At 39.1% G+C, this 22828-nt stretch overlaps 2 protein-coding genes across 8 annotated transcripts; both read left to right on the top strand.

Moving 5' to 3' along the window:
* The first annotated feature begins 121 nt into the window (after window positions 1–121).
* BNIP2 (BCL2 interacting protein 2) lies at window positions 122–22575 on the top strand. Of its 7 annotated transcripts, XR_005602735.1 has the most exons (14): window positions 123–229; window positions 3138–3275; window positions 3766–3896; window positions 4604–4671; window positions 5458–5631; window positions 7459–7635; window positions 8291–8393; window positions 8511–8642; window positions 9274–9360; window positions 9491–9589; window positions 18446–18581; window positions 19074–19178; window positions 20472–20598; window positions 22268–22575. XR_005602735.1 is itself a non-coding variant. In XM_039557433.1 (12 exons), exons 3-12 carry the CDS (start codon window positions 3847–3849, stop codon window positions 13419–13421), a joined length of 975 nt encoding a protein of 324 aa, XP_039413367.1. In that variant the 5' UTR covers window positions 122–229; window positions 3138–3275; window positions 3766–3846; the 3' UTR covers window positions 13422–14677. The 7 variants fall into 7 exon arrangements, 6 of the variants coding, with proteins under 6 accessions (XP_039413367.1, XP_039413370.1, XP_039413368.1 ...); XM_039557433.1 differs by lacking the exons at window positions 18446–18581; window positions 19074–19178; window positions 20472–20598; window positions 22268–22575 and adding exons at window positions 11411–11446; window positions 13373–14677 and having other exon boundaries at window positions 122–229; XM_019280834.2 differs by lacking the exons at window positions 123–229; window positions 18446–18581; window positions 19074–19178; window positions 20472–20598; window positions 22268–22575 and adding exons at window positions 409–562; window positions 11411–11446; window positions 13373–14677.
* GTF2A2 (general transcription factor IIA subunit 2) lies at window positions 18047–22692 on the top strand. Its single transcript, XM_039557437.1, has 5 exons — window positions 18047–18105; window positions 18446–18581; window positions 19074–19178; window positions 20472–20598; window positions 22268–22692. The coding sequence occupies exons 2-5, from the start codon at window positions 18510–18512 to the stop codon at window positions 22291–22293; spliced, it is 330 nt and encodes a 109-aa protein (XP_039413371.1). The 5' UTR covers window positions 18047–18105; window positions 18446–18509; the 3' UTR covers window positions 22294–22692.
* Window positions 22693–22828: the final 136 nt, after the last annotated feature.

Genomic DNA, 22828 nt, shown 5'->3' with positions numbered 1-22828 from the left:
CACGGCGGCGCGAGCCCCGCCCCTCCCCGCCCCGTCCCTCCCCGCGCGCAGTTCACGCATGCGCGCGAGTGTCCGAGCCCCGTGCGGCTGGGGCTGTCACGTGACTCGGGCGGCGGATGCGGTTCCGGGTGAGCGCGGGCGCGCAGCGCAGCGCGGCCCGGCCCTTCCCGCGGCCCTTCCCGCGGCCCCTCCCGCGGCCCCTGGCGCAGCCTGCTTCCGCTCTCGCCAGGTACGGCCGCCGAGGGGCGGGAGCGCCGGGCCGGGAGCTGCGGCTGGGCCGCGCGCGGGGCGAGGCGGGGCCGCGGCCAGGCCGCAGGTGCGCGGGGGCCGGCGGCGGGCTCAGCGCTGTGGCCTGGCCGGGGCGGCGGTGGCGGCGAGCAGGGACCCCGCGGCCGGGAGGCTCCTCGGCCCCGCTCAGGCGAGCCTGCGGCTCCCCCGCGCCGCTCCCGCCGCAGAGGGAAGAGCTGTGAGCGCGTAACTCTCCGAGGGGAACGTCCCGTGCCCTGCCGTGCAAGACTTCGCAGCAGAGCGGCTGTTCCGCTGCAGGCGTAGCGAACGCGCGGTACAGAGCCGTGTCGCGGAAGTCAGAGTTGCTTTCTAGTGCTTTTTGTCTTAGTTCCTCCTGGTTTCCTGTTGCTAATGCAATGCACTAAATAGTGGTTGATTATTTCTGGTTAACTTGTATGCATATTTAAGTCTTATAAAGGAATATCTGAGCAGGGTATAAATTGTTTGGGATTGTTGTGAGAAGTTAGTGTTTACCTTTAAATGAATCTGAGTGGTGCAGAAATACAGATCCCTCTGTTGCTCTGGATGTGGAGTTTAAAGTAGTATCCTCGGGAGGAAAGAAGAGTTTTCAGAAATTTTCTCTTTTAGCTGTCTGATTTCTCTGTGCTTTGATGCTGAGAGAAGGGAGAAGGAGGAGACAATTAATTTGTTATTAACGATAGTTCTTGCATTGCCCCATTTTGCAAACTTGCAAGTGATAAAGCGTGGAGGTCCATCTTCAGGTTTGGGAAACATGTTCTGGATTTATGGCTAATCTGGCCACGTTCTAAAAAACATTGGAATTATAGAAACATTTAGAAATTGCAGTGAGCTGTATCGTGTGGGTTTGTGTACCAGAAAATGTGCCTGTTTCTTGCTTTAGGCTTGCTGTAAAATCAAATGTTAATATTACTCTTAAAGGCACCTCTCTAATGCCTGGAACCTGGAATTAACTTGACTGTCAGTTAATGTTCCTGTTGACACAGTGAGGGTGAAATATGGGGGGGAAAAATGTAGGCTGACCTTGTTTTGAAGTTGATTTTGACTTTTTGAGATGGAGACAGCTTTCTGTTCTTTGCCTATCAGGTACATTGTTCAGTAAAAATGCTTGCCATATTGCAATTGTCTTGCAAAGTTAAACTTCGTATTTATTTTAAATAGCAGTGGTAGGAAGACTATTCTAAACTCAGTTTTAGTTTGTATAAGCAGAAGTAGACTTTTTTTTGCCTGCTTGTAAGCATTTATATTAGTTGATGTAAAATAACTCTGAAGTCATCACTTTTTAAACTTTCTTGAGTTAGAGTTTCTCTAACCTTCCTTCTTAATTTCTCATTCCTCTAGTTGACAAATGATGATGCTTTTATAGGTGAGACTTGAAGTCAAAACATCCAAAACAGCTACTTAGTCTGCGTGTTAAGTAGGATGCTGAAAACCTAAATTCAGTCTTATCTGAAGCTGAACTCTGAGCTTGCCTTGTAAGTTGTTTTTTCAGTAGTCCTGTGTGGTATTTAGCAAATGATTGCTTTCTAATCTACCTTAATGAGAAGCTGCTGGTGAGAATTCTGCAAGTAGTGTGAGGAGTGTTCCATAAAGGCACCTTAAGCTTAGATAACAGCATGAATAGCTTTTAAACTCTTGTCTTAGTACAAAAGGTTTATCCCAGTGTAATGAAGTAAGTGCAGGTGGAATTGCTTCTGCACTGAAAGGCCGTCCATTTGAAATTAATAGGTGTTACTTGGTGTTTGGTATTCTTCAAAAGTGTGGGAAGAAAACTGTTTAAGTCTTGGAGCAAACCCGTGCTTTAAACTGTGTGGGAGCGGTATAGGGAATGCAGTGCAGGCGAGCTCAAGAGGAGTGTCTTACAGCCACCAGCACAGTGACAGGCTTGAGGAGGGGGGTGGAGTTTGGGTGTTTTTACTGCCAATCTTCTGTCCCTTAAGAGTGAAGTCATCTATTTAGATTTTTTTTCAGGTTTACAGTCACCTGCATATTTGCATCACCTGGTTCATTCCATGCTGATGGTAACCACTGCATTCTCCTGACTGCTGAGGGTCCCTGGGGAAACTCCTTGGGCTTTGTCTTAATGTCCCAAAACACATGCATAGAGAGCTACGCACGCATTCACTGTTACTACTGATCCAAATGTGATCTTCTCTCTGAGCAAATACTTAAAACTCACTGTTGCAGTCAGTAGGTTGGTACCCAGGAGTATCCATACCTTGTATGCTGAGAGCATCATCAGCTTGGTGAGAGGCTTGGTGAAACTTTGTGTTTCCAAACAGTGCTTTATCAGGAAGGACGAACAGAAAGAGGGAGAGCTGGGAGGGCACTCACTGGGGCAACTTCTTCACATTGCTGAAGAACAACAGCTGAGAGGTGCTGGTGCTGAATGTCTCAAACAAGGAGAGTCTGGCCCTTAAGTGGAACTAGGTTGCTACCTTTAGAAATTTTATTTAAATTTTCTGTGTGAGGGAAGCAGGAAAATGTCAGTCAAAGAGGCTTAAAATGAGATCATTAGAGTTTAATTTGTAGTACTGCAGTTTTACAGAAAGATCAATTATTTTTTCTTTATTAATCTGCTTGTGTAGTGTAGCTTTAAGCATTAAGCTTAAGTCAGGAGAAGAAAAATTTGGATTTGTCATGAAAGGAAAGCTGATCCTACAGAACAGTAAGTGTAATTTGTTCTTCAGTCATGTAAAAAAAATTATATCTCTGGGTTAATAAGCAGTATTGGTTGCATTTAAACTTTGTACTTACTGGTGTTCTGTGTTGATTGCTTCTTTGCAAAATACCGTGGTTTCTTGTTTTGATTAATGTTGGTTTTCTTAACACCTTCATTGATAAGTTTACCTGCTTCTGCCAATCTTTAGAGCCAACACAGCCAAGAGCTTCAACTGGTTTGGACTTTTATGTCAGCAGAATGGTTTATCATGTTCCATTATTGGGGATTCCTCGTTGCTGGTGATGGGTGAACCTGAAAAAATACAGCTTTACTTGCACATCACAGGGTGAGTTCTCTGAAAACACTTTTTTAAATAGTTATCTTTAAAGTGTTTGGGTTGTTTGGGTTTTTTTCTTTTCAAACGGCTTGTATTTTAGATCTGACCATCTGGATTTTTTTCTCAAAATACACACTTATTAATTACCTCCTATAGAATCTAGAGACATGTCAGGTTTGTTACATTTTAGAGCTAACTGGTGTAATCATAAATGATGGAACAGGTTGCTTAAGGCCTTAATTTCAGCTGAGAGGTTGATCCTGCTTGACTGCATGAAATCCCTTCCAACCTAAATTATTGTATGATAAACCATTCCATGAGTGGTTTTGTCTGGAAAGAAAAAAGAAGTAAAATGCAAACAAACAAAAAACTTTTCCCTGTGTTGTTTGGTTTTTATTCTGCATAACACCTTAATTTGATGAAAGTTAAAGGATGCGTTGCAAGTATGGGAATTACCACATCATTGAACTAACTAAAATCTTCTGTTGTGTTCCTGCAGCTCCTCCTTAGCCCATTGTGCTGAAGACCAGAGGTTCTTCCTGATCAGGAGTCTCTGTTAGCAATTCAAGTTGGCTGGAGAATGGAAGGGGTTGAGTTTAAGGAAGAGTGGCAAGATGAAGATTTTCCAAGGTTTTGAATTCTTTTTTAAAGTAATTTGGGTCAAACACATAACATCAACAATAAGCTACCTCTCAGTCTTCCTGGTGAACTAATACTCAGTAGTCTCTTGAAGTGCTTTCCATTAATATGGCAGTTTTGGAAAGGTTTTGTGGCATATTTCTTCAGGATTGCCACTGTTGAAGTTTTCAGTGTTCTGAAGTGAAGATTTGTAAGCTTGGCTTTGTTTATTTTCTGTGATAATATTTTACAACTACATTGTTTGCATATTATTACCAGTGTTTCATGGCCCAAATATTTCATTAAGCAAAATTCCTGAGGAAAATCTTTAAAATGCTACTGATGCTTGGGCCTATAGAAAAAACCCAAGTCAGCTGATTTTAGAGGCATTCTATGATAACATGACTAAACTACTTGTGTAGTTTATTTCAAGTCAAATTTTGTCAAGCAAGAATATGACAAGTTTTCTTAAGGATGACACACTGGTAGTAGTCAGTGTTTTGGTATTTGTCACAGGAAGGGATGGTCACTTGAATGCTGTAAAGGAATTTTCTGCTGCTTTGGTGTTTTGTTTACTGAAAGCTTGAACTTAGGCTGTAAGTAAAGTTAGTTCAGTACTATCCCATAGTGGGATTTTTTAGTAGTGTGTAAGTCTAAATATATGGCATTAAAAAATGTAAAAGCAGTTTTGTAAAAATAATTTCTACTTTGTGTCCCAGGCCCCTGCCAGAGGATGATCCTGTTGAGTCTGATACATTGGCTGCAACTGGAACAGAAAGTGAAGCCAGTAAGAACACTCCACTCCAGTCGAGCTGACTGCTTCCTACTTAAATGGCTGCTTTAAAGCTCCTTGGTGGGGAGGAGCCGAATTTTTTGCTTGTTTGGGGGTTTTTTGGTTGGGTTTTTGGTTGGGGTTTTTCACGTTTTAAAATTTTTTAGGTTTTGTCTGTCTGCTTTACTTTTGGGGCATTTCCAGTGCTGGATTGGTAATCTGATTTTATTCCTTGCTTTCAACTGCTGTCTAAATCATGCAAGTATTTGCCTTGTGCCTTGAAGTGTTCTGTATATTCACAGAACAGATTCTTTAATTTTCTGTCCTCACTGTTGTGTGTCAGTTTTTTTTTTTTTTAGCTTGTATATTATTTTCTATTTTATCAAAGATGGTTGTGATGTTACTGAAGCCTAACAAAAGCAAGTGCTAGGGACGTGATTCTGTTGTATTATTTGCAAGCCTTAGTCACTGTAATATCTGGAACAGTTCCTCGGACATTTGGATGCAGCAGGCAGGGGTAGTAGTGGCTGAGGTGGCGGCAGCTCTTCAGGTTTTTCTTCTGCAGGGAGTATGGTTGGTGGTGTGGCACCCTGGTCATACTGTGTGTGCAATTGGTGACTTGAGAACTTTTACCTGCTGTTCTGTCCATCCCCTATTAAAGGGGGACTTTAAAGATACCATGTTTAAATTATGGGCATTAATTTATAATGCATTATGAGAAAGGACTGTGCTGTTCTGTCTCAGTAATATGCTTATGTAAACTTGCTTTAGCTTTGGAAATAAATAATTTGCTTTCTTTAGATACAGAGGGTAATGGAACCAAATTGAGGAAGAAACTAATGGCTCCAGATATTAGCTTAACTTTGGATCCCAGTGAGGAATCTGTTTTGTCTGATGACTTGGATGAGAGTGGAGAGATCGATTTGGATGATTTAGATACTCCTTCAGAAAATAGCAATGAATTTGAATGGGAAGGTGAGTATTTTGGTCCTTTTGTCTGATGCTCTAAAGTATTTTCTTATGTGCAGGTTGACCATTTCTCTAGTAAGAAATAGCTGTGACTCAACATTAAAAGAGGAGAAATACAAAGGGAGTGATTAGATTTGAAATTAGAAATAGGTGCTGTGACTTTCTAAAGAGCAAATCAGACTTCATCTGATTAGTAAACTGGCAAACAGTTAATAGCTGTAACTGCAGATAAACTTAGGTGAAGATCACCTATATGTGCATCTATAAGACTTGAATTTATGGAAAATCCTCTCTGTTGCAGTAAGTGTTTAAGAACCACCCAACAGAAAAAAGTACCCAAGGTGTTTTACATGTGTTAGGAATGGGTTTTAAATGGAGAGAGCCAAACAAAGGGATATAGATTAGCTACTCAGAAATTGATGAATTGCAACTTAAGGAGGACTGAATGGTATTTTTAAAAATACTAAGTAACACCTGATCTCAAATCTTCCTGTGGTGAGAAGGGCAAAGCAGCCTTAGAGTTTGCATATTTCCAGATTGACTGGAGGCAGTAGAAGAGCCTCTACTGTGTGTCAAGGAGTTCTGCAGTGACTTCATAGGAAGTTAACTTAGCTACAGCCACACTAGTAATGATCTCAGTTTTAAGACATTAATAGGGGTTTTATCTTACAGGCAAAACCTGGAGATTCTAACAAATTTTATTTGAGATAAATATTTTGTGTAGGAGTTAAAGCACAAATTTTACACTTGGAGCTTAGTGATGTTTTAAGGCCCTTTTATGGAAGCCAGGAACTGTTGTGTTGTGGAAGTTGTTGGAGTCTCTAACGTCTGTAAACTTCATGGTTTAGGAATGTCTCTAATAAGTAAACATGTAAACTCTATTATTTTCTTATCCTGAAAATAAAATAATTTTGATTCCTGAATAAACAGGAAGTTCTCTTTTCACTGTTACGTTTGAAGCACTACCTGTGGAGAAAGAAACACTCTTTAGAATAAGGGGATGGTTTTGGTTTTTAAAATAGCTAAAGGCATATTGCAGGTGAAGTTTTCTTAGCAGAGACTGTGTGTTTACCTTGGTAAAGGATTTTCATTGTTTTAATGAAGAAGAATTTGTATTTAGGGTTAGTTTTGCGGTGATGCGAAGGAAATGTTCCGAATGTTTTTGTCTTGTTTTTAAAAGTGGCTGAAAAGGGTTTCTGTCTTTTCTTCCTTTAATGCTGCTGCCTTCATTTTCCTGGAAGGATAGTTTCAATTAACAGCTTTGTCTTGGGAACAGACAACTAACTTGCAGTAGGTTTTTCTCGCTTTGGGTAAGGTCCGTGCAACAAAGTCAAGAATCGTAATTTCACTGGAGCAAATCGTCTTACAGATTGCTGTCAGCATAAATTTCATATGTTTTGATTGCACACATTCGTGAATTAGATTTGATTTTCAATAGATCTGCCTGCATGTCTGCTTGCAAGGTACCTCAATGTTTTAAATCATGCTTCATGTAAATCTGTGATCAAGCAACCTCTGTAATTCTCACTGGAGTTAACCACTTTGTCTATTTTGGTGAAGTTCAATGAGGTCTGTGTTCTGAAAGCCTACAATTAATTAGGCTTCCTCCATGAATGGAAATTTTTCACATACTTGTAGCAGAGAAAATTACAGTCAACAGATAACTGCCAACATGAGTATGTTGATAAAATATCCATTACATCAGCTGGTGTGTCTGACTGGCTGAAGAATACCAAAATAGATCAGATAGCAAAGTGGTTAACTTGTGTTATAGCTGATTGTCACTATGCATGGTATTCATTATGGGTCATCAACATGTTCTAATTTTGGTAGATGATCTTCCAAAACCAAAAACTACTGATGTCATTAGGAAAGGATCACTGGCTGAATACACTGTGGCAGAGGAGAAGGATGATGGTCGACGCTGGCGAATGTTTAGGATCGGAGAACAGGACCATAGGGTGGACATGAAGGCAATTGAACCATACAAAAAAGTTATCAGTCATGGTGGTAAGGATTGGTGACGTGCTCAGGGGAACTGCTGAGCAACTACTACTTTAAACTGAGTTGGGGAAGCAGAGGAAGAGCTTTGGGCATAAAGACTTGTGGTGATTCATTTGTTGCAGTGTTAAGATATGGTTGATGTAATAATTTTTTCTCTATTAAACTGAAGTTCCAAAATGCACGCGTGGTGACATGTACTAAAATGCACCTTTGTAATAAGATGTATTTACTCTGTCCTACAGTGTAACTGCTACCTAACTTTTTGGCTTTAAGACTGTTGAAAACATTAACTATAGATCTACTAAGGCAGAAATCAATTCATGACACTTTCCAACAGTCTGTGAAGTTTAGGTTGGAAGAAAAGTTGACTAAACTTTAATAATTTAAGATGTTATTAAATATACTGAGGTTCTATACTGAAATGTTGGTTATAGGTAGGGTGTTTGATTGATACCAGCTTCAGCTGTTGCTTTAGAAGCAGACAAACTTGAAAAAGAAACCTTGAGGTTTTCTGTAAGTGTATGAATGTGTCCATATGGATGTTTGTAAATCTGTTCTGGGTAAATAATGAAAAAGCTTGCTGAATGTACCTGACTTTGCATAAGTGTAGTCAGTGTATTGTCACTGTTGTCACTACTGCCGCTCATTTCTTTGTTTTTAGGGTATTACGGCGATGGGTTAAATGCCATTGTTGTGTTTGCTGTTTGCTTCATGCCTGAGAGCAGCCAGCCTAACTACAGATACCTAATGGACAATCTATTTAAGTAAGTCATCATCTGCCTTTCTGGGTTTTTGTTCTTTTTAATATATTTGAGCACTACTAGGAATTGCTTTCAGATGAAGATTGTGGATATTAAAGTTTTCTTTGCTTGTCTCTCCAGGTACGTAATTGGCACTTTAGAGCTGTTAGTAGCAGAGAACTATATGATAGTTTACCTGAATGGTGCAACAACACGGAGAAAAATGCCAAGTTTAGGCTGGCTTAGGAAATGTTACCAGCAAATTGATAGACGGTAAGAAGCTCTGCAGTGTTTTCTTACAATGTTCACATACTCAGAGATAGACATATTTAGGAAAAACTGCTCTTTAATGTGGTATCTGGTCCCTTCTGGTTAAGATTTGATGAAGGAAATTGGCTTAGCTCTTCCTAAGCTAGACAATGTAGGACGATGCTATAAACATGCCTGGGTAGTGGTGTGTGGTAGATTTTTTTGGTTGGTTGGGGGGTTTGTGTATATCTTTTGTTGCTCTTGTACTCAGGGTGGTTTTTTTTTAGTGAAAATAGTATTCTTAGAATACTGAGTATTATCTTGTAGAATATCCTTACAACTTACTGTATTAATACCAGGTTAATAAGTGGGGTTCTTTATGAACCACTATATCATCAGTTGTGTAAAAAGATTCAAAGAAGCTTCTCCTTGGAACGTTACTTCCTTGTCAAATTGATACTGAATCTTTAGTTTTTATTTTACAGTTGTGTAGTGTTTTTTTCTTCTGATAGAGGTTGACTTCTAATAATGGGATGTCAGAATACTATGTTTATGTGACAGTTGTGCTTCTAAAAACATACTTCTTATATATTCGAAAACCCCAGGTCATGCTGCCTTTTTGTTCTAGTAATTATCCATTGCTTAAATCCTTCAGGTTAAGGAAAAATCTGAAATCATTGATCATAGTTCATCCTTCCTGGTTCATCAGAACACTCCTGGCCATCACAAAACCTTTTATTAGGTAATACTCTGGAAGATTTTTCTTAAATAGTTCTGACAACTGTTTGCTTTGAACTTAAAAGACTGTTTTAATATTGACCTAGTGAAAAATGTTTAAGTTGTAACTGTACCCTGCATTTGTTCTTCCACAGCTCAAAATTCAGCCAAAAAATTAGGTATGTCTTTACCCTGGCAGAACTAGCTGAACTCATCCCCATGGAATACGTTGGCATCCCAGAATGCATAAAACAGTACGTTTTATTATTCCAACATCTTCTACACTGATCATGGTTTAGGACTGGTACATGTTGTAATCAGTGTTTGCTTTGAATGTAACACTTAATAGCACTTAATAGCACTTAATGATTTCAACTGGGATCATTGCTGTCACTAGGAGGAGTGTCTGTGTTTGACTGCATTGCTAAAGGCAGTTTGGTATGGAGTAGCATGGATAGCCAGAAGGTTAATGTATAGTGATTTTCACAGTGGAGCTTTCTGCAATTGATAAGTTGTGGAATGTGAATTAAGCCTTCTAGAGAGAAGGTCTCGTTCCAGTTGTTCTGCTTAGTACACACTTAGTGTGTGTACTAAACTGGCTTGTGAGTGAGAAATTCTGGGCATGTTGATACTGCAGTTATTTATAATGTCTTCAGTGTTTGGAACAAATTAAGTGTTGAAATACCACTTGGACTGGGTTTTCATTTAAAAGAAAAGCAGCGACTGGAAAATGCTGGATCTCTACCCATTGCAGTTTTAACCTACTTTGGTAAGGACATGAAGACAGTATCAATGTAATTTTTTTTCTTCCTGTCCAGATACAAATACCCATTTTAACATCACCACAATTCTGCTCTCAAATAAGCTGATGATCCTTTTGTCAAAAGCATTTTGGGATGCAGTAACAGAGTAGAAACCATAAACTTGGGTCTTAAGAAAACCAGATGAAAACACTAACAATTCTGATGACAAATTGATTGGCCTATTAGAGGGTATAACACACAAACCCTGTGTTGCCTGCATCATAATAGGTGAGTGCAAACTGGGGGAAGGTGGCCCAGTGTCACTGAGTACATAGAAGGGTGCATCCATGCTGGACAAAGCCTTGTGCCCCCTGAAGATGGCTGGTTATTTCAGTAAACATCCAGCTGCTATCAGTTCCACAATTTAACTGTAAAACAGAAAAACAGTTTTCTTGGGAGGGGGGTGAAAGACATGACAAAGCTGAGGCAGCCTTGTGCTGTCTTTAGGATTTTTTTGACTGGTGTTTTACAGATGTGTTATGAATATTCAGACTGTCATTCCAAGCTTTAAAAGACTCCTCTCTATATTGATGAACCTTTAACTGTTCTGCAAAGGCTGGACTTGGTTAACTTATAGAGTTAATTCTCAGATTTTTGTGGAGGATTATGCCTGGCTTCAAGCTGTTATGGATACAGACTTTAAATTTTAGTGATGAATGCTAGCACTATACAAGAGGTTATTACCACAGGCCTGGGCCCTAGGGTATATCACCGTGTCCCGCAGCCATAGGGAGGAGGAGGAGAGAAGATCCAGCAGGCAGGAATTGTGCAGCAAGATTGATTTATTTAATTATTTTACAAACTCTTTTATAGACTTTTTTCTTCATAGTCTAATTGGACAAGGATCAGCCACCCCTTGGGGGTGATTGGCTAAAATCCTAAAACATCCATTGTCAAAATATTTTTCTACTATACCATAAACAAGACTTTCCAAGGTTGCAGGTGGCTTGGTTGTTTACATTCCCTGCTACCTCTTCTGCGTGAGAGAAAAGTCTCTCACGGACTTAGAAAATAGCAAGAAAATCCTTGGTAGCAGCATTTTTGTATCCACAGAGGTCATACTGAATTCACTTGTTATGTCATAGTAACTTAATGCTTTTTGTTTAATGCTAGTAAATGTTGGAAGTACAACGTATTTTTTTCTTAATTATATCAGTTTCAAAATTTGGTAAGTTTCTGCGAATTGTATTGACACTAATAGTGGTTTGCAGCTTCTGTTGATTTTGGCCTTCATATATTATATTTACTGAAATAAAACTTTTCCTCACCAAGGTATGAAGAAGAAAAGTTTAGAAAGAAACAGAAAAGGTATATGCATATTTTGATTAGGGTTGCATCTAGATAAGACAATTTGCACTGCAACTAACTCCCAGCTGATTGGCTTGCATAAAGGAATAAGCATTTGTAAATATAAACATGCACTAGTGCCCAAGTTTCTATGCATGACAGTAACTATACTGTACTTGCAGGCAGTATGGAATCTATAAGGACTCACCCTGGGTGTACAGAGCATGGTTTCTACTACGCTTTTATGTGAGATGCTCACTTTTAAGGGGATGCATGGGTTCTCAACTTGAAGTCTTCAAGAGGCAAAAAGTAGTGCTTCTGTATGAACCCATTAAATCAAATTTCACTGTTTCTAACAGGAATTGATATCTGAAGATGAGCTGTATTTAGGTGCTAAGCTGTAGCTATGTATTAGCAGAAATACAACTCTGTAAGAAGTTCTAATATTGAATCTTGTATTTTTGGTATTCACTACCTTTTTAGTTATTAACTTGCATAGATGCAATCTAAATTAGTATTTTAGTGCTGTTTGTATTTGCAGTGCCTATGTTCCTTCCTAATAAATACTGGATTTACGTTTTGTTAATTTCCAGTCTCCTGCTAACGATTCAAGCTATTTCACAGCTGATGAATTTTTTTGAATGGATGTGTTATTTTTTCACTCACTAACAAATGTACTGAAAGATTTTGCTGCTAACTTTGGGAGTTTTTTTAATTATTTTCCCTTGTGTGCATAACTGTTAAGGAAGGCTTATTGTCTGAATTGGGTAGAGGAACACTGAGATTGAAGTAAAAGGAATTAAAATTGTTTCTGAAAGCTCACATGTAAATTTAGTGATGTGTTGAACATTCTTTAAGAATTATTCCAATTAAGTGATAATTTTTAAAATCTCCTGTAGAACAAGCACTGTTTAGTGTCCTGGTTGATAACTTTACCTATACTACCATCACTTTTGTAAAAAGTAATATGTTCCTCGGTGAAAATTATATATAGAGATCACAGGCAGAATTGGATACTGAGCCTTTAATCAGGTTGAAAGCAGCTCCTTTTTATGGGTTCATGGCTTAAAGGCACTGTCATTTTGAAAAACTGGCTGGTTATATTTCGAGAGACTAGACATGTATGTTAGACAGATTGTTAGAGGACAAACTTGGTCTTAGTTTCTCACTTTAGAACTGCTGTTGGTTTTAAAATTAATTTACCTCCATGCACAACCTATTTGCTAGAAGATGTTTTCAAGATTATATCCTCTTCTTACTGTAAAGAGGAAAAGTACATTTTGTGCAGGGCTTTCAGTCATCTGCTGGTTTTTGCAAAGCAGCATTTTGTTTGCTGGTCCCAAGGCAGATACTAAAAACTAAAGCACAAAATCAAACCCACTTTTATTAGCATGATGGTGAATTTTTCCAGGGTAATTGCAAGAATCTTTGAACATAATAGAAAAAGTATTGCAGTTAAGGAGCCTCTTCACTTCTGTTGATTCAACTAGCGCTGTTACCTTCTTGGCGTAATTACTCCAGTAATCCAGTGCTTATTCTGCAGCATATGAACTCGTCAGAGTGAGTGGTAGTGCTTGCCAGTACTGTCATGTTACCTGTAAGCTTGTGTTCCTGCTTGCATTTGTTACTACAAACACAGGCCCTGCGTTTTTCTTCTGTAGTCAAACTTCACTTGCACTTTTTAAATGCTTCCTCTCAAGTGCTATAGTTGTTTAAACAGTTTCCTAACAATTTTAATTAATTTGCAGGGGAAGGTAGGAAAATAGATATTGAAAAGAACCCAAACATCATGACTACATTAAATAAAAACTTTAATATTTATTTACTAAAACTTTTCCCATGTAAAAGCTTCATGCTTTCCTGTTAAGGTTAATAGTTTTTTCTTAATATATGCGCTATCAAACTATGTTAACGTAGTTTAATTTTACTGCTTTCTTTGCTAAGCAGAGTTGACCAAGAGCTGAATGGAAAACAAGAGCAGAAAAGTGAACAGTAGGTTTGGAGTCCAAACAAGACTGAAGAATATGCAGATGGAATGATGCCATTTGTGCTCCATTACAGTGCATTCTCTGTGTGCATGTATTATATAATCTTTTGCAAAAGGTGCTTGGACTAGCACACAATGAACTGCTTACTGCTGTATTGCCTTGTCTTGACTTTAATTGCTGTTTATGTAATCATTTTATACTGCTAAATGGCAAAGAACTCTATGTTTTCAGAGGATGTTCTTGCAACTGTTTATCTAAGTGATGCATGTTCTTCAGTAAAATATTTATATACCTAAATGTTAAAGGAAAGAGATAATATATATATATTTTTATGACTGAGCAATATATTGTGTGTACCTGCTGAAGGAATTCATTTGCAGGTAGACAAGGCCGTAAGTTACTTGTTGTTATTGTATAAATCTGTTTTGCTGTAAATGGTCAAGTGCATTTCTTCATTGTTGTGAAAACTTGTTTGGATATTAACAATCACATTAACTTAGCTTTCACAAATGTAGAGATCCTTATTTTTGTTCACCGACCTTATACAAGCTCACTCCTTTACCTCACTAGAGTGAGCTTCATCTTTGGTGTCTTTCAGTCCATCATTCAGGATGCAGAACTGCAGTTCTGTGGGTGGCGGTTTGTTGGCCACAAGGTTTAAGCCTAAACCACAAAAGCTGAAATGTCTGCCTGGTAAGATACCGGACCTTTTTCAGTTGAAGTTGTGAATTTAGATTCTGCTTCAGTACGTCAAGGCTGGCTCAGCTAGCAGTAGGAAATGAGTTCATTGCAGTTCTTCATGGATGAATCTTGGTTGTCACTAGTAGGAACTCTGGTCGTGCTCAGTAGAACTTGGGAGTTACACAGGTATTCTAGCCACAATACCTTTTTTTGGGCAGAAATGTGAGAAGTCTTACACTACCTGTGTCATTCTTGCAGATGAAACATCCATTTCTAAAGGTGTTAGGCACATGATACCAGTACTGATTTAACTTTTAGGAAGTGTTTGAAAGGTTGGGGTGTTTCGCTCCCTGCAATGGTGGTAAACCTGTGTCTGTAAGAGGTGTTCTTGGACACATAACTAGTGTTTATAGGTTTACTGGGACAACAGTAATGCACTGGTTGATATGTTGTAAAAGTTTGTAACATCTTTTGATAAACATTGCAACTTCCATGTAAGGGCAGGTGTATGCAAATAAATTCATTCAGAGGTTGAGCAATATAATGTTGTAGAAAGTATATTAAATCTTTACTTTTGACGTTCGTTGTGCTCACAATTTTGTCTTCATGCCAAAAAAATCACTTCTTAACTATAGTTAATGTTACTCAGTTACCTTATTTAAAAAAAAGTTACATTCAGATTACTACCTGACACTGATAAATAGCAGTTGTGAGATATTCCATGGTCAAGGCTTACCAAGTAACAATTAATCTACTGTCTCCTGTGATACCTGTATAGACTCTGAGAGCATATGGATGTTAGGTGAGGGAAAATTGCTCATGTCTCTGGAAGTTTAAGTCTGCAGTTCAGATATTTTCATCTCAAGATCTAAGTCCTTTTGTTGCAGTAGTTTCTGTATAAGAGTTTCAAGGAGATTGATGTGCAGGATGTGTTCACACAACAGGCAATACTAATGCCAAGTTGCCTTGCATCCATTCCATCAGGTTTGGATCTTGCTCTGGAAAGCAGAACACAATTGCACTTTCTTTGGGGCTGTCTTATCTCCTGGTTCAATTTTGATGCTGAATCAGATTAATGTAAAGTTCAAGTCAGTACATGGGGCACTTGCAGCCTGTTTATTTTTGATACTTTCACAGTATGGTCTGTATGACCATGCAAACCTGAGTTTTACTGGGTTTGCATGTTTCCTAAGCTAAACAGGAAGCATTCTGATTATCTCATTTCCATTTTTTCCTAACTGATAAAAGGATTATTCTCAGTAAAGTTATATTCTTAGTGGAGGGATTGTAGTTCTCTGTCCTGTTGCTTCCTATGTGTATAGTGCAGTACAGAGTAGCCATTCCTCAGTATATGCCATATTTACCAAAGGATGGGATTGTTATTGTGTTTCCTGGTGGCCAAGGATTCTACAGTTTCATGCTGCAGTAGTATGATTTCTTTTGGAAATATGTATGTGGGTATAAATGGTTTATTTCTCTAGTATAAGTTGTTGTGAATGAGTACGCGGCACAACAGATACGCAGCTTGAGAAAGAAGTGTGCTAAAGAATTTTTCCCCTCTGACTTCTTGCAGCTCATCATTTAGTGGTGAGGTGGATGTTTACAAAAAGCAAAGTGGTCCCAAAGCTATGGGTAATGTTTTGTCAAACTTATCTTTTTTGAAATCTATAATATAATGTAATATATTTTAATATTTAAAAACATGAAAAGTTGGAATGTCGTACTTTAATAAAAATTATTTCAAAACTTGAATCACTTTGTGATAAGATATAAGGAATTCACCTTTCAATGACACTTCCTTCTAAATTAAGAGTCATTTTGTTAGAATTTGGTGAGCCCTGTCAAGAAAAGATTTCATGAGTCTCTAATTTAACTCTGATTTAGAGGTCTTGTTAGTTTATATATATTTATATGTGTAGTGATAAGTCATTACCTATCTCATTATTCCTGTGCACAACTGAAATAGAGATGTTTGGGCCAGTGGCCTCTTGATGTGGCATTTCGTAAACTGATTTCTGCAACAGGGCAAATTCAGAAGGGGCAAAGAAGGTTCTGCAATAAGCATCATTGAAAACTGATGTGAGTAGATTCTGGATTTGCCTGAATGTTCTTGGTCTGTGTTATGTGGCAGGGCCATGTTCTGTTGGAAGGTAATGGGAAGGGATGTGTAAGGATTTAGTGCTGAAACAGCTTGAAGTCTTTGAGGTTTTGGGATGTTGAAGAACTTTTATTCCAAGAAGCATAGAACTAGTTAGGATAATATGTAGCCTTGTTCATAACAATGTAGTCTGGCTTATTTTTTCCTTAACTCAGTAAACAAGTGAAGAACAGTCCCAGTTGCTGTGAGGAACGTTGTACTGAGACAGTAGCTACACTCCTAATTGCCCTCAACTAGGATGTGATAGACTGTATCTGTTAGCATGTGTCAGCAACTTTGTTGCATCATACCTGTAAGCGCTCTAATGACAGTTTAAAACTTTCAGCAGTCAATTGTGTCACAAGACGAAGTTTTTTGGTGAAAAGTGTATTTCATTGTGTCAGATTTTTGTCAGTGTATCCTACAGATTTATACAGTATTTACTATGTAGAAGGTTGGTTTTAAATTCATGTCTTCTCAAAAGCTATTGTCTTTGGAGATTAATTCTCAAGTCATTCCAGTCTCCCTCAGATAAACCTCATATGAGGAACAGAGAGGAGAGGGATAACCACTTGCATGCTTTTTGTAACCACAGAAGTCTTACAAATATTGCAGTGAAAATTCTTATTTAGTCCTTGTGGATGCAGGTCATTCTCTAGAGGATTTGTTTCACTGACTGCTTGTCAGAGACACTTGAAACAAGTGCTGTAATTATACTTTTCAAGGACACCTGGTTTTAGTCAGAGTAGTACTCTGAAATGTAAGGAATATTTAAATATTCATATTCTGAAAGACATATCTTGCAGCTTTCCTAGCTTCAAAATTCTAAGTTGAACTACACAGTTTCTTGTATCACATCTCATTACCTACATTAAACTAACAGGAAAAAAGGGCATTTGTGAAGAGGGTGCAGTCATGTTAGTTTTTCATCATTCCCTTCAAGCATGATTGAGATCAGTGAAATTAAAGCCATTCTTTGCTTAACTAGATTTTTTTTCAGTTTTGCAGTTTGAACTGCCCAGATTACTCTGATTTAAATGAACTTTTTTTTTTTTTAGTATTGAAAATTATTTGAAGAGAAGCTATCAGAGTGTTTTCCAAAAGTCCTTATTTCTAACTCTACTTAGAGTTCCTTACTCTAGCTTGTTCAACTGCTAGTTAATATTTATAACATGGAATTCCAGGTTAATAATTACAAATAAATATTCATGAAGGACAGATGTTTAGTCTACCAGTGGCTCTGCAGTTCTGCAATGTTTCTTAGTCATCTACCAAAACCTTTTTATTAACAAGAAAGGCCTGAGCAGTAAGATGCTCTAATGGTTGAATGGTAGATTGAAGGGTTAAGGTAGAACGATTACATTGTCAATTAGTGTCTGTAACCTTTATTATGTGCTAATGGGAAACGTGCAGTGTTTAACAAAATGAAGCTGCAGTAATCATGCAAAAGCACAGGTTGCGAGTCATGGATAATGACTCAACTGGCTTAATTGGTCTAGTAACACTCTTCACAGGTGTGACTATTTTCCTTTGTCTCTTTAATAGAAAAAATATAAGTAGAAGACTCTTCACCTACCTCTTAACAATATTATGATCCTTTCTTTTTAAACGAGCTTGTTTTCTGTGTTCCAAGGCGTCACGGGGTAATGTGATAAACACGTGTGTGAATGGGGTAGCGGTTATTACTCACGGGGTCTTTCTTAATTAGGAGAGACGCCGCTGTATCCAATAAACAAACGCCTTTGTCCGAGGTGCCGTGTTTGATTGGGGCGAGGCGCGGGCGGGGCGGTGCTGTGGGTGCGGGCCCGGCGCCGCCGCCGTTCCGCTTCCGGGCCACGGCCCGCCGGGAGGGGCCGCGCTTCCGGCCGCGCGCGGTGAGGGGCGATGGCGGCGCTGGGCTGGGGGAGCGGCGGGGCCACGGCAGGGGCGGCCTCCCCGGGGGCGGCGGTGGGGCCGGGCCCGGGCTGGGTAGGGCTTGGCGGGGCCGCGCAGTGCCCGGCTCCAGGCCGGGCCGGCTCCCGCAGCGCTGCCGGGCCGGGCTGTCGGTTGTGCGGCCCGGGGCGGCGCGGCCCCGCCGCCGGGAGCGCGCCCGAGTGTCGGGCAGTGTTTGCTGGGTGGCCTCTTACACTGTGCGTGCCCTGCTGTGCGTGTGCCTGGCCGGCTCGGCTTTGCGCGTAGAGGGCTTTATTGTTATCTTTGTTTGTTTTCAATGAGAGCGAGGACAGCACAGGCGCGCAGCCGTGGATGACCAGGACGTGTCCAGCCCTCGCCGTGAACCATGGCCTATCAGCTGTATAGGAACACCACGCTGGGGAACAGCCTTCAGGAGAGTCTGGATGAGCTCATACAGGTTGGGGGCTTGGGGTCTGGGCGAGTAGCTTAATAAAGACGGAGGTTTTTATCTGAACGGCTTTGTGGTTCCTGGATCGGGGTACTTATTGACAATGTTTGGGAAACTTACTGATTGAAATCATAAGGGTTTGGTACTCTATTCACTTGTGATGTCTTTTTCTTTACATTCTGGGTGAAGGAAAGTGTTTTATGTAAAGTGGCATAATCTCATGTGGCCCAGTAAATGAACAGCCAGGTTAAGCTGGAACATTGCAGTCAATTTGCTGCTCGTCCAGTTATTTCCAGTAAATATTTATTATAAGAGATCTTTGTGTAGCACAGAATTTAAATACAAAAATGGAAATAAATACAGGAACAATATTTCTGCTGATTGATCTTCTAGAGATTTGCTTCATGTGAACTTTGTTTTGATGTTTTAAACTTTTACTGCATGTTTAAACTTACTTTGAAACAACTCAAAACTTTTTTTTTTTTTTTTAAACTATTTTAGTCACAGCAAATCACACCTCAGTTGGCCCTTCAGGTGCTACTTCAGTTTGATAAAGCTATAAATTCAGCACTGGCACAGCGAGTCAGGAACAGAGTCAATTTCAGGGTAAGGAAATTATATCTAATAGTTTTACATGAAATACAGGAGCTCAGTGTTGATGCAGAATGTCATTAAAAGCTGTGTTCTCTAAACAAGAACTTAAGAAGGTCCATTTTGGCTCTAATAATGACTGTTTACATGTATATTCTACATGCAGTTGTAAGGTTCGTTACCTAGTTCTGCCAGGGATCTTTTGAATGAATGCAAAAATTAGACGATGGAATCAGGGAAGAGGGAAATGCTTTTTTGATGGATGACATTGCCATCCTCAGTGTCTTGCAGATGAGGAGGGAGATTTTGCTTCTCGCAGCTGTCCCTAGCAAAAGTGAGGTGAGGCTAGATTTTCAGCCACGTGAGTAATGTGAAGAGAGAGTTTTAGATCTACCCTTTCACTGGCTCATTTTGTAGCTATTTTCTGTAGGTATCATAGAAAAATAAGTTTGGGGGAGAAGGGGATTCCCAGTCAGCCACCCTAATTGATGTTCGATAGCCAGCAAGTTGTTAAATGTCAGCTTGAATGTAATGTTAAGAAAAAAAAAAAAAACACAAAACCCAGCTTCCTGTTAACTTTTGTCATAATACTTCCCTACATTCTGTGTAGAACACATGAATGATATGGGCTCCTAAGATGTTAGATTTTTAAACAATATAGAGATGTTAAAAATAGCATAATTTCTCTAGCGCACTTAACTTGTTTTGTATGTGTAGCATGGTATAGAAAACAGTTTAGCATGTGTTTAGTGGATAAATTTAAAAAATGTTACTTGGAGCTTAAGTTCAAGAATATCCATTTAAAATATGTAGAAGTGAAGGCCACAAGTTTTCCATATTGACATTCTCAGTAATACGTCAAATAGGAGGGATACCCCTTTATGTCACATATGTCAGTTTTGTCATCATTTTTTATTGAAGCTACTACTTTAAGCAATTACAGAATCCACATCTTGTTATGATCATTGCTGTAGCTGATTTTTCTTATGGCCCAATATTTTAAGAAATTTTTTCTGCTACTGATCCTTTGTACCCATTAGAAAAATTGTAAAACTTCTTAGCCTGCCTGAGGAGCCTCCCCTTGGATAACCTGTAACATCACTGGTCTTGAAAATTTCAGCCACTGGAGGGCATTTAAACTCCAGTTTTCCTCAGAATTTCTTGCTTGCCAGTTTGTATGCATTCAGGTCCACTGTTGGCTTTGTAGCAAATCTTGTTCTAGAAGGGGCATAGTTCAGTAGATACTCATCATATTTTCTGTTGCTTTCGAGATGCGTCCTATTGAAAATGTCTTTTTTCTTTTTATAGGGGTCTCTGAACACTTACAGGTTCTGTGACAACGTATGGACATTTGTACTGAATGATGTCGAATTTAGGGAGGTCACTGAACTTGTGAAAGTGGATAAAGTGAAAATTGTAGCATGTGATGGAAAAAGTAAGTATGAAATACGATATAAATAGGCTGAGACATGAGACTTGGTTGTTTTTAGAAAGCTTTGACCAAGTGTTTTACTAAAGCCAGATTGATTGTATGACTTAGACAGAAGTAGGGCTCTGCATTCCCTTTTACATCTGATGAGAGATGAAACAAAAGCCAGCTAAATGCTTCCCTGACTCATAAGCATGAGGTAGAACTGCGTTAGGGACTGCTGTGCACCTGGTGTTGGGAAGTATGTAATACTAGAGCAATTAGAAAGTCAGAAGTAATCTTTATTTTTTGTGTGGTGAGTTTTCTAGTATTAACCTGGTTGTTAGGATAGCACCATGTTTTACTGAATCTGAAGGGTGCTTCAACTGTTTGAGCAAGGAATTGTCTGAGAAAAGTATCTAAGCATCATTCTCTGGATTTGATAGTTGAGGACACAAGCCCATGAAAAGCTTATGCTTGCATTTGCAAGTCATAAGACTTTCTTGTTGCCTAACAGACCCTCTGTATATACACTGCTTGTGGGAGTTTACAATCCATATCTGCTTGACTGGATTACTTTGTCCATGTTCCTTGAGATTCTTTACTGGAAAAAGTAATTTAGTGACTTTTGTGACAAACTGCTTTATAACTTTCAAAACCATCAGTGTGGCAGAGTATTGCTAAAGTTGTGTGAAATGGTGCCACTTGTTTCGTCCTTGGAGAGTGATGCTGAAAGCAGGAACTGACCATGGAAAAGGCTTTATTTAAATGCACCATAGACCTCTGAAACAGGTTCTTCATGGCTTCCTGATCCTGGCACGATTACAATAGTCACTTCAAGTTGTAGTTCTAAAGAGTTGACAGAATTTATTGTTTGCCCAACTTCTGGTATTAGCCAAGCATATAATCTTACTGCTTAGTTTTTGTGTGCTTATTATAGCTAGTGGAGGAAACCTTACTTTCCAGGTATTAATCGTTTTCATTCTTGATAAATTGTGCAGATAAGATTTAAACAACTGGCTGACTTGAAGTTGCTATTAACATTACAACTGGTTTTTATTTCCCACGAGAAGTTGACTTGTTGAAGGAATAGTAGTAAACCCTGGCTTGTCGTTCTCCATATTTGAGTTACATACTTTTTCCACAGCTCTAAAACCAAGAAAGCAGTAATGGTAGTGTATCAAAAGCAGCACTGGTGTTAATTGGTGATTCTGACAAAGTGGTGATTCAGAACAGAGAATTGTTCTCAGTTGCTTTATGAAGATCACGCTTGTTCTTGTATCTATTTCAAAATGCATAATAAGCTATAGCCCACACTCCATCAGAGCTTATGCTGCTGCATGTGCAAAAGCCTCTCTCTTTAGCAGCTCATAGCCTGATGTGCTTGTGGCTGACTGCAGTGAAGGGTCTGTGTATCACTACGTGTTAGAGCAAAGCTTTTAGTATTTTTAATGCATCTGTGTGCACAGCCCTGGAGTTTTGTGCTGGCTCTTTTCAGTGTTGCTAAGTGAAGGGAAACAACACAAGCAGTTCATGCATGGCATTGAGAGCAGCAGAGGGAGTTGGGTACGTACAGAACATGTTCTACAATGCTTGGGGAACGCTTTAGAACTTGGGGAAGGTATTAGAGAATGCTGTTGGTTCCCTGTTTTCAGTGGGGGTGTGTATTAGTCTCACTTTCTCTTTTCTTTCCTAGACACTGGTTCCAATACTGCAGAATGAATAGACCTGTGGTTTGTCTGCAATATTTTCTGTTAATATGCAGCACTTTCTGGAGAGAAGCATGGAAAGGGACTGATCATACTCAATTCTTGTGATGCAGATGTGAGTTAATCCATACTAGAAAGCGTCACAGAATGACAGCAGAAGAAATACCTGTAGCGTTTCTTCAGTTCACCTTATAGGGCATGAATACAATGTTACCTTTTTTTTAAATTACAAGAGATACTGTTGTCTTTTTTTGTTCAAAATAATCTCTGTAATAAACTTTTATTTAAAAACTTTTGAAAGAGCAATCATTGGAAAACTTTGTTTAGAAACTAGCATTAAATACCATGTTATCCCAAAATTTTCTAAGTGTGTTTAGAGAAATGTTGCAAATGAAAAAGTCTTTCAGTTACAGGGTTCTGAGTGTGGTTGCACTGTTAAGTATTGCAAGAAATGGCTGTTCCAGAATGATGGAGGAGGACATCAGCAAAAGCTTAGCAGTTTGTGCTGGGCAGCTTGTTTGTGTGTTTGTGACTGCATCTTCCTCTCT

The sequence above is a fragment of the Corvus cornix genome, chromosome 10 (genome assembly GCF_000738735.6).
Source record: "Corvus cornix cornix isolate S_Up_H32 chromosome 10, ASM73873v5, whole genome shotgun sequence".
Taxonomy (NCBI): Eukaryota; Metazoa; Chordata; class Aves; order Passeriformes; family Corvidae; genus Corvus; species Corvus cornix.
This window is presented reverse-complemented; position numbering and strand designations above follow the sequence as displayed.

What these genes read in the sequence shown, in the direction of transcription:
- BNIP2 (XM_039557433.1), top strand. Translation starts at nt 3,847, where the DNA reads ATGGAAGGGGTTGAGTTTAAGGAAGAGTGGCAAGATGAAGATTTTCCA. An exon ending in AAAAGTTATCAGTCATGGTG is followed by an intron (nt 7,636 to 8,290) that starts GTAAGGATTGGT and finishes CTTTGTTTTTAG; the next exon opens with GGTATTACGGCGATGGGTTA. An exon ending in TTTAGAAAGAAACAGAAAAG is followed by an intron (nt 11,447 to 13,372) that starts GTATATGCATAT and finishes TTTGCTAAGCAG; the next exon opens with AGTTGACCAAGAGCTGAATG.
- GTF2A2 (XM_039557437.1), top strand. Translation starts at nt 18,510, where the DNA reads ATGGCCTATCAGCTGTATAGGAACACCACGCTGGGGAACAGCCTTCAG. An exon ending in GTCTGGATGAGCTCATACAG is followed by an intron (nt 18,582 to 19,073) that starts GTTGGGGGCTTG and finishes AAACTATTTTAG; the next exon opens with TCACAGCAAATCACACCTCA. An exon ending in TGTAGCATGTGATGGAAAAA is followed by an intron (nt 20,599 to 22,267) that starts GTAAGTATGAAA and finishes TTTCTTTCCTAG; the next exon opens with ACACTGGTTCCAATACTGCA.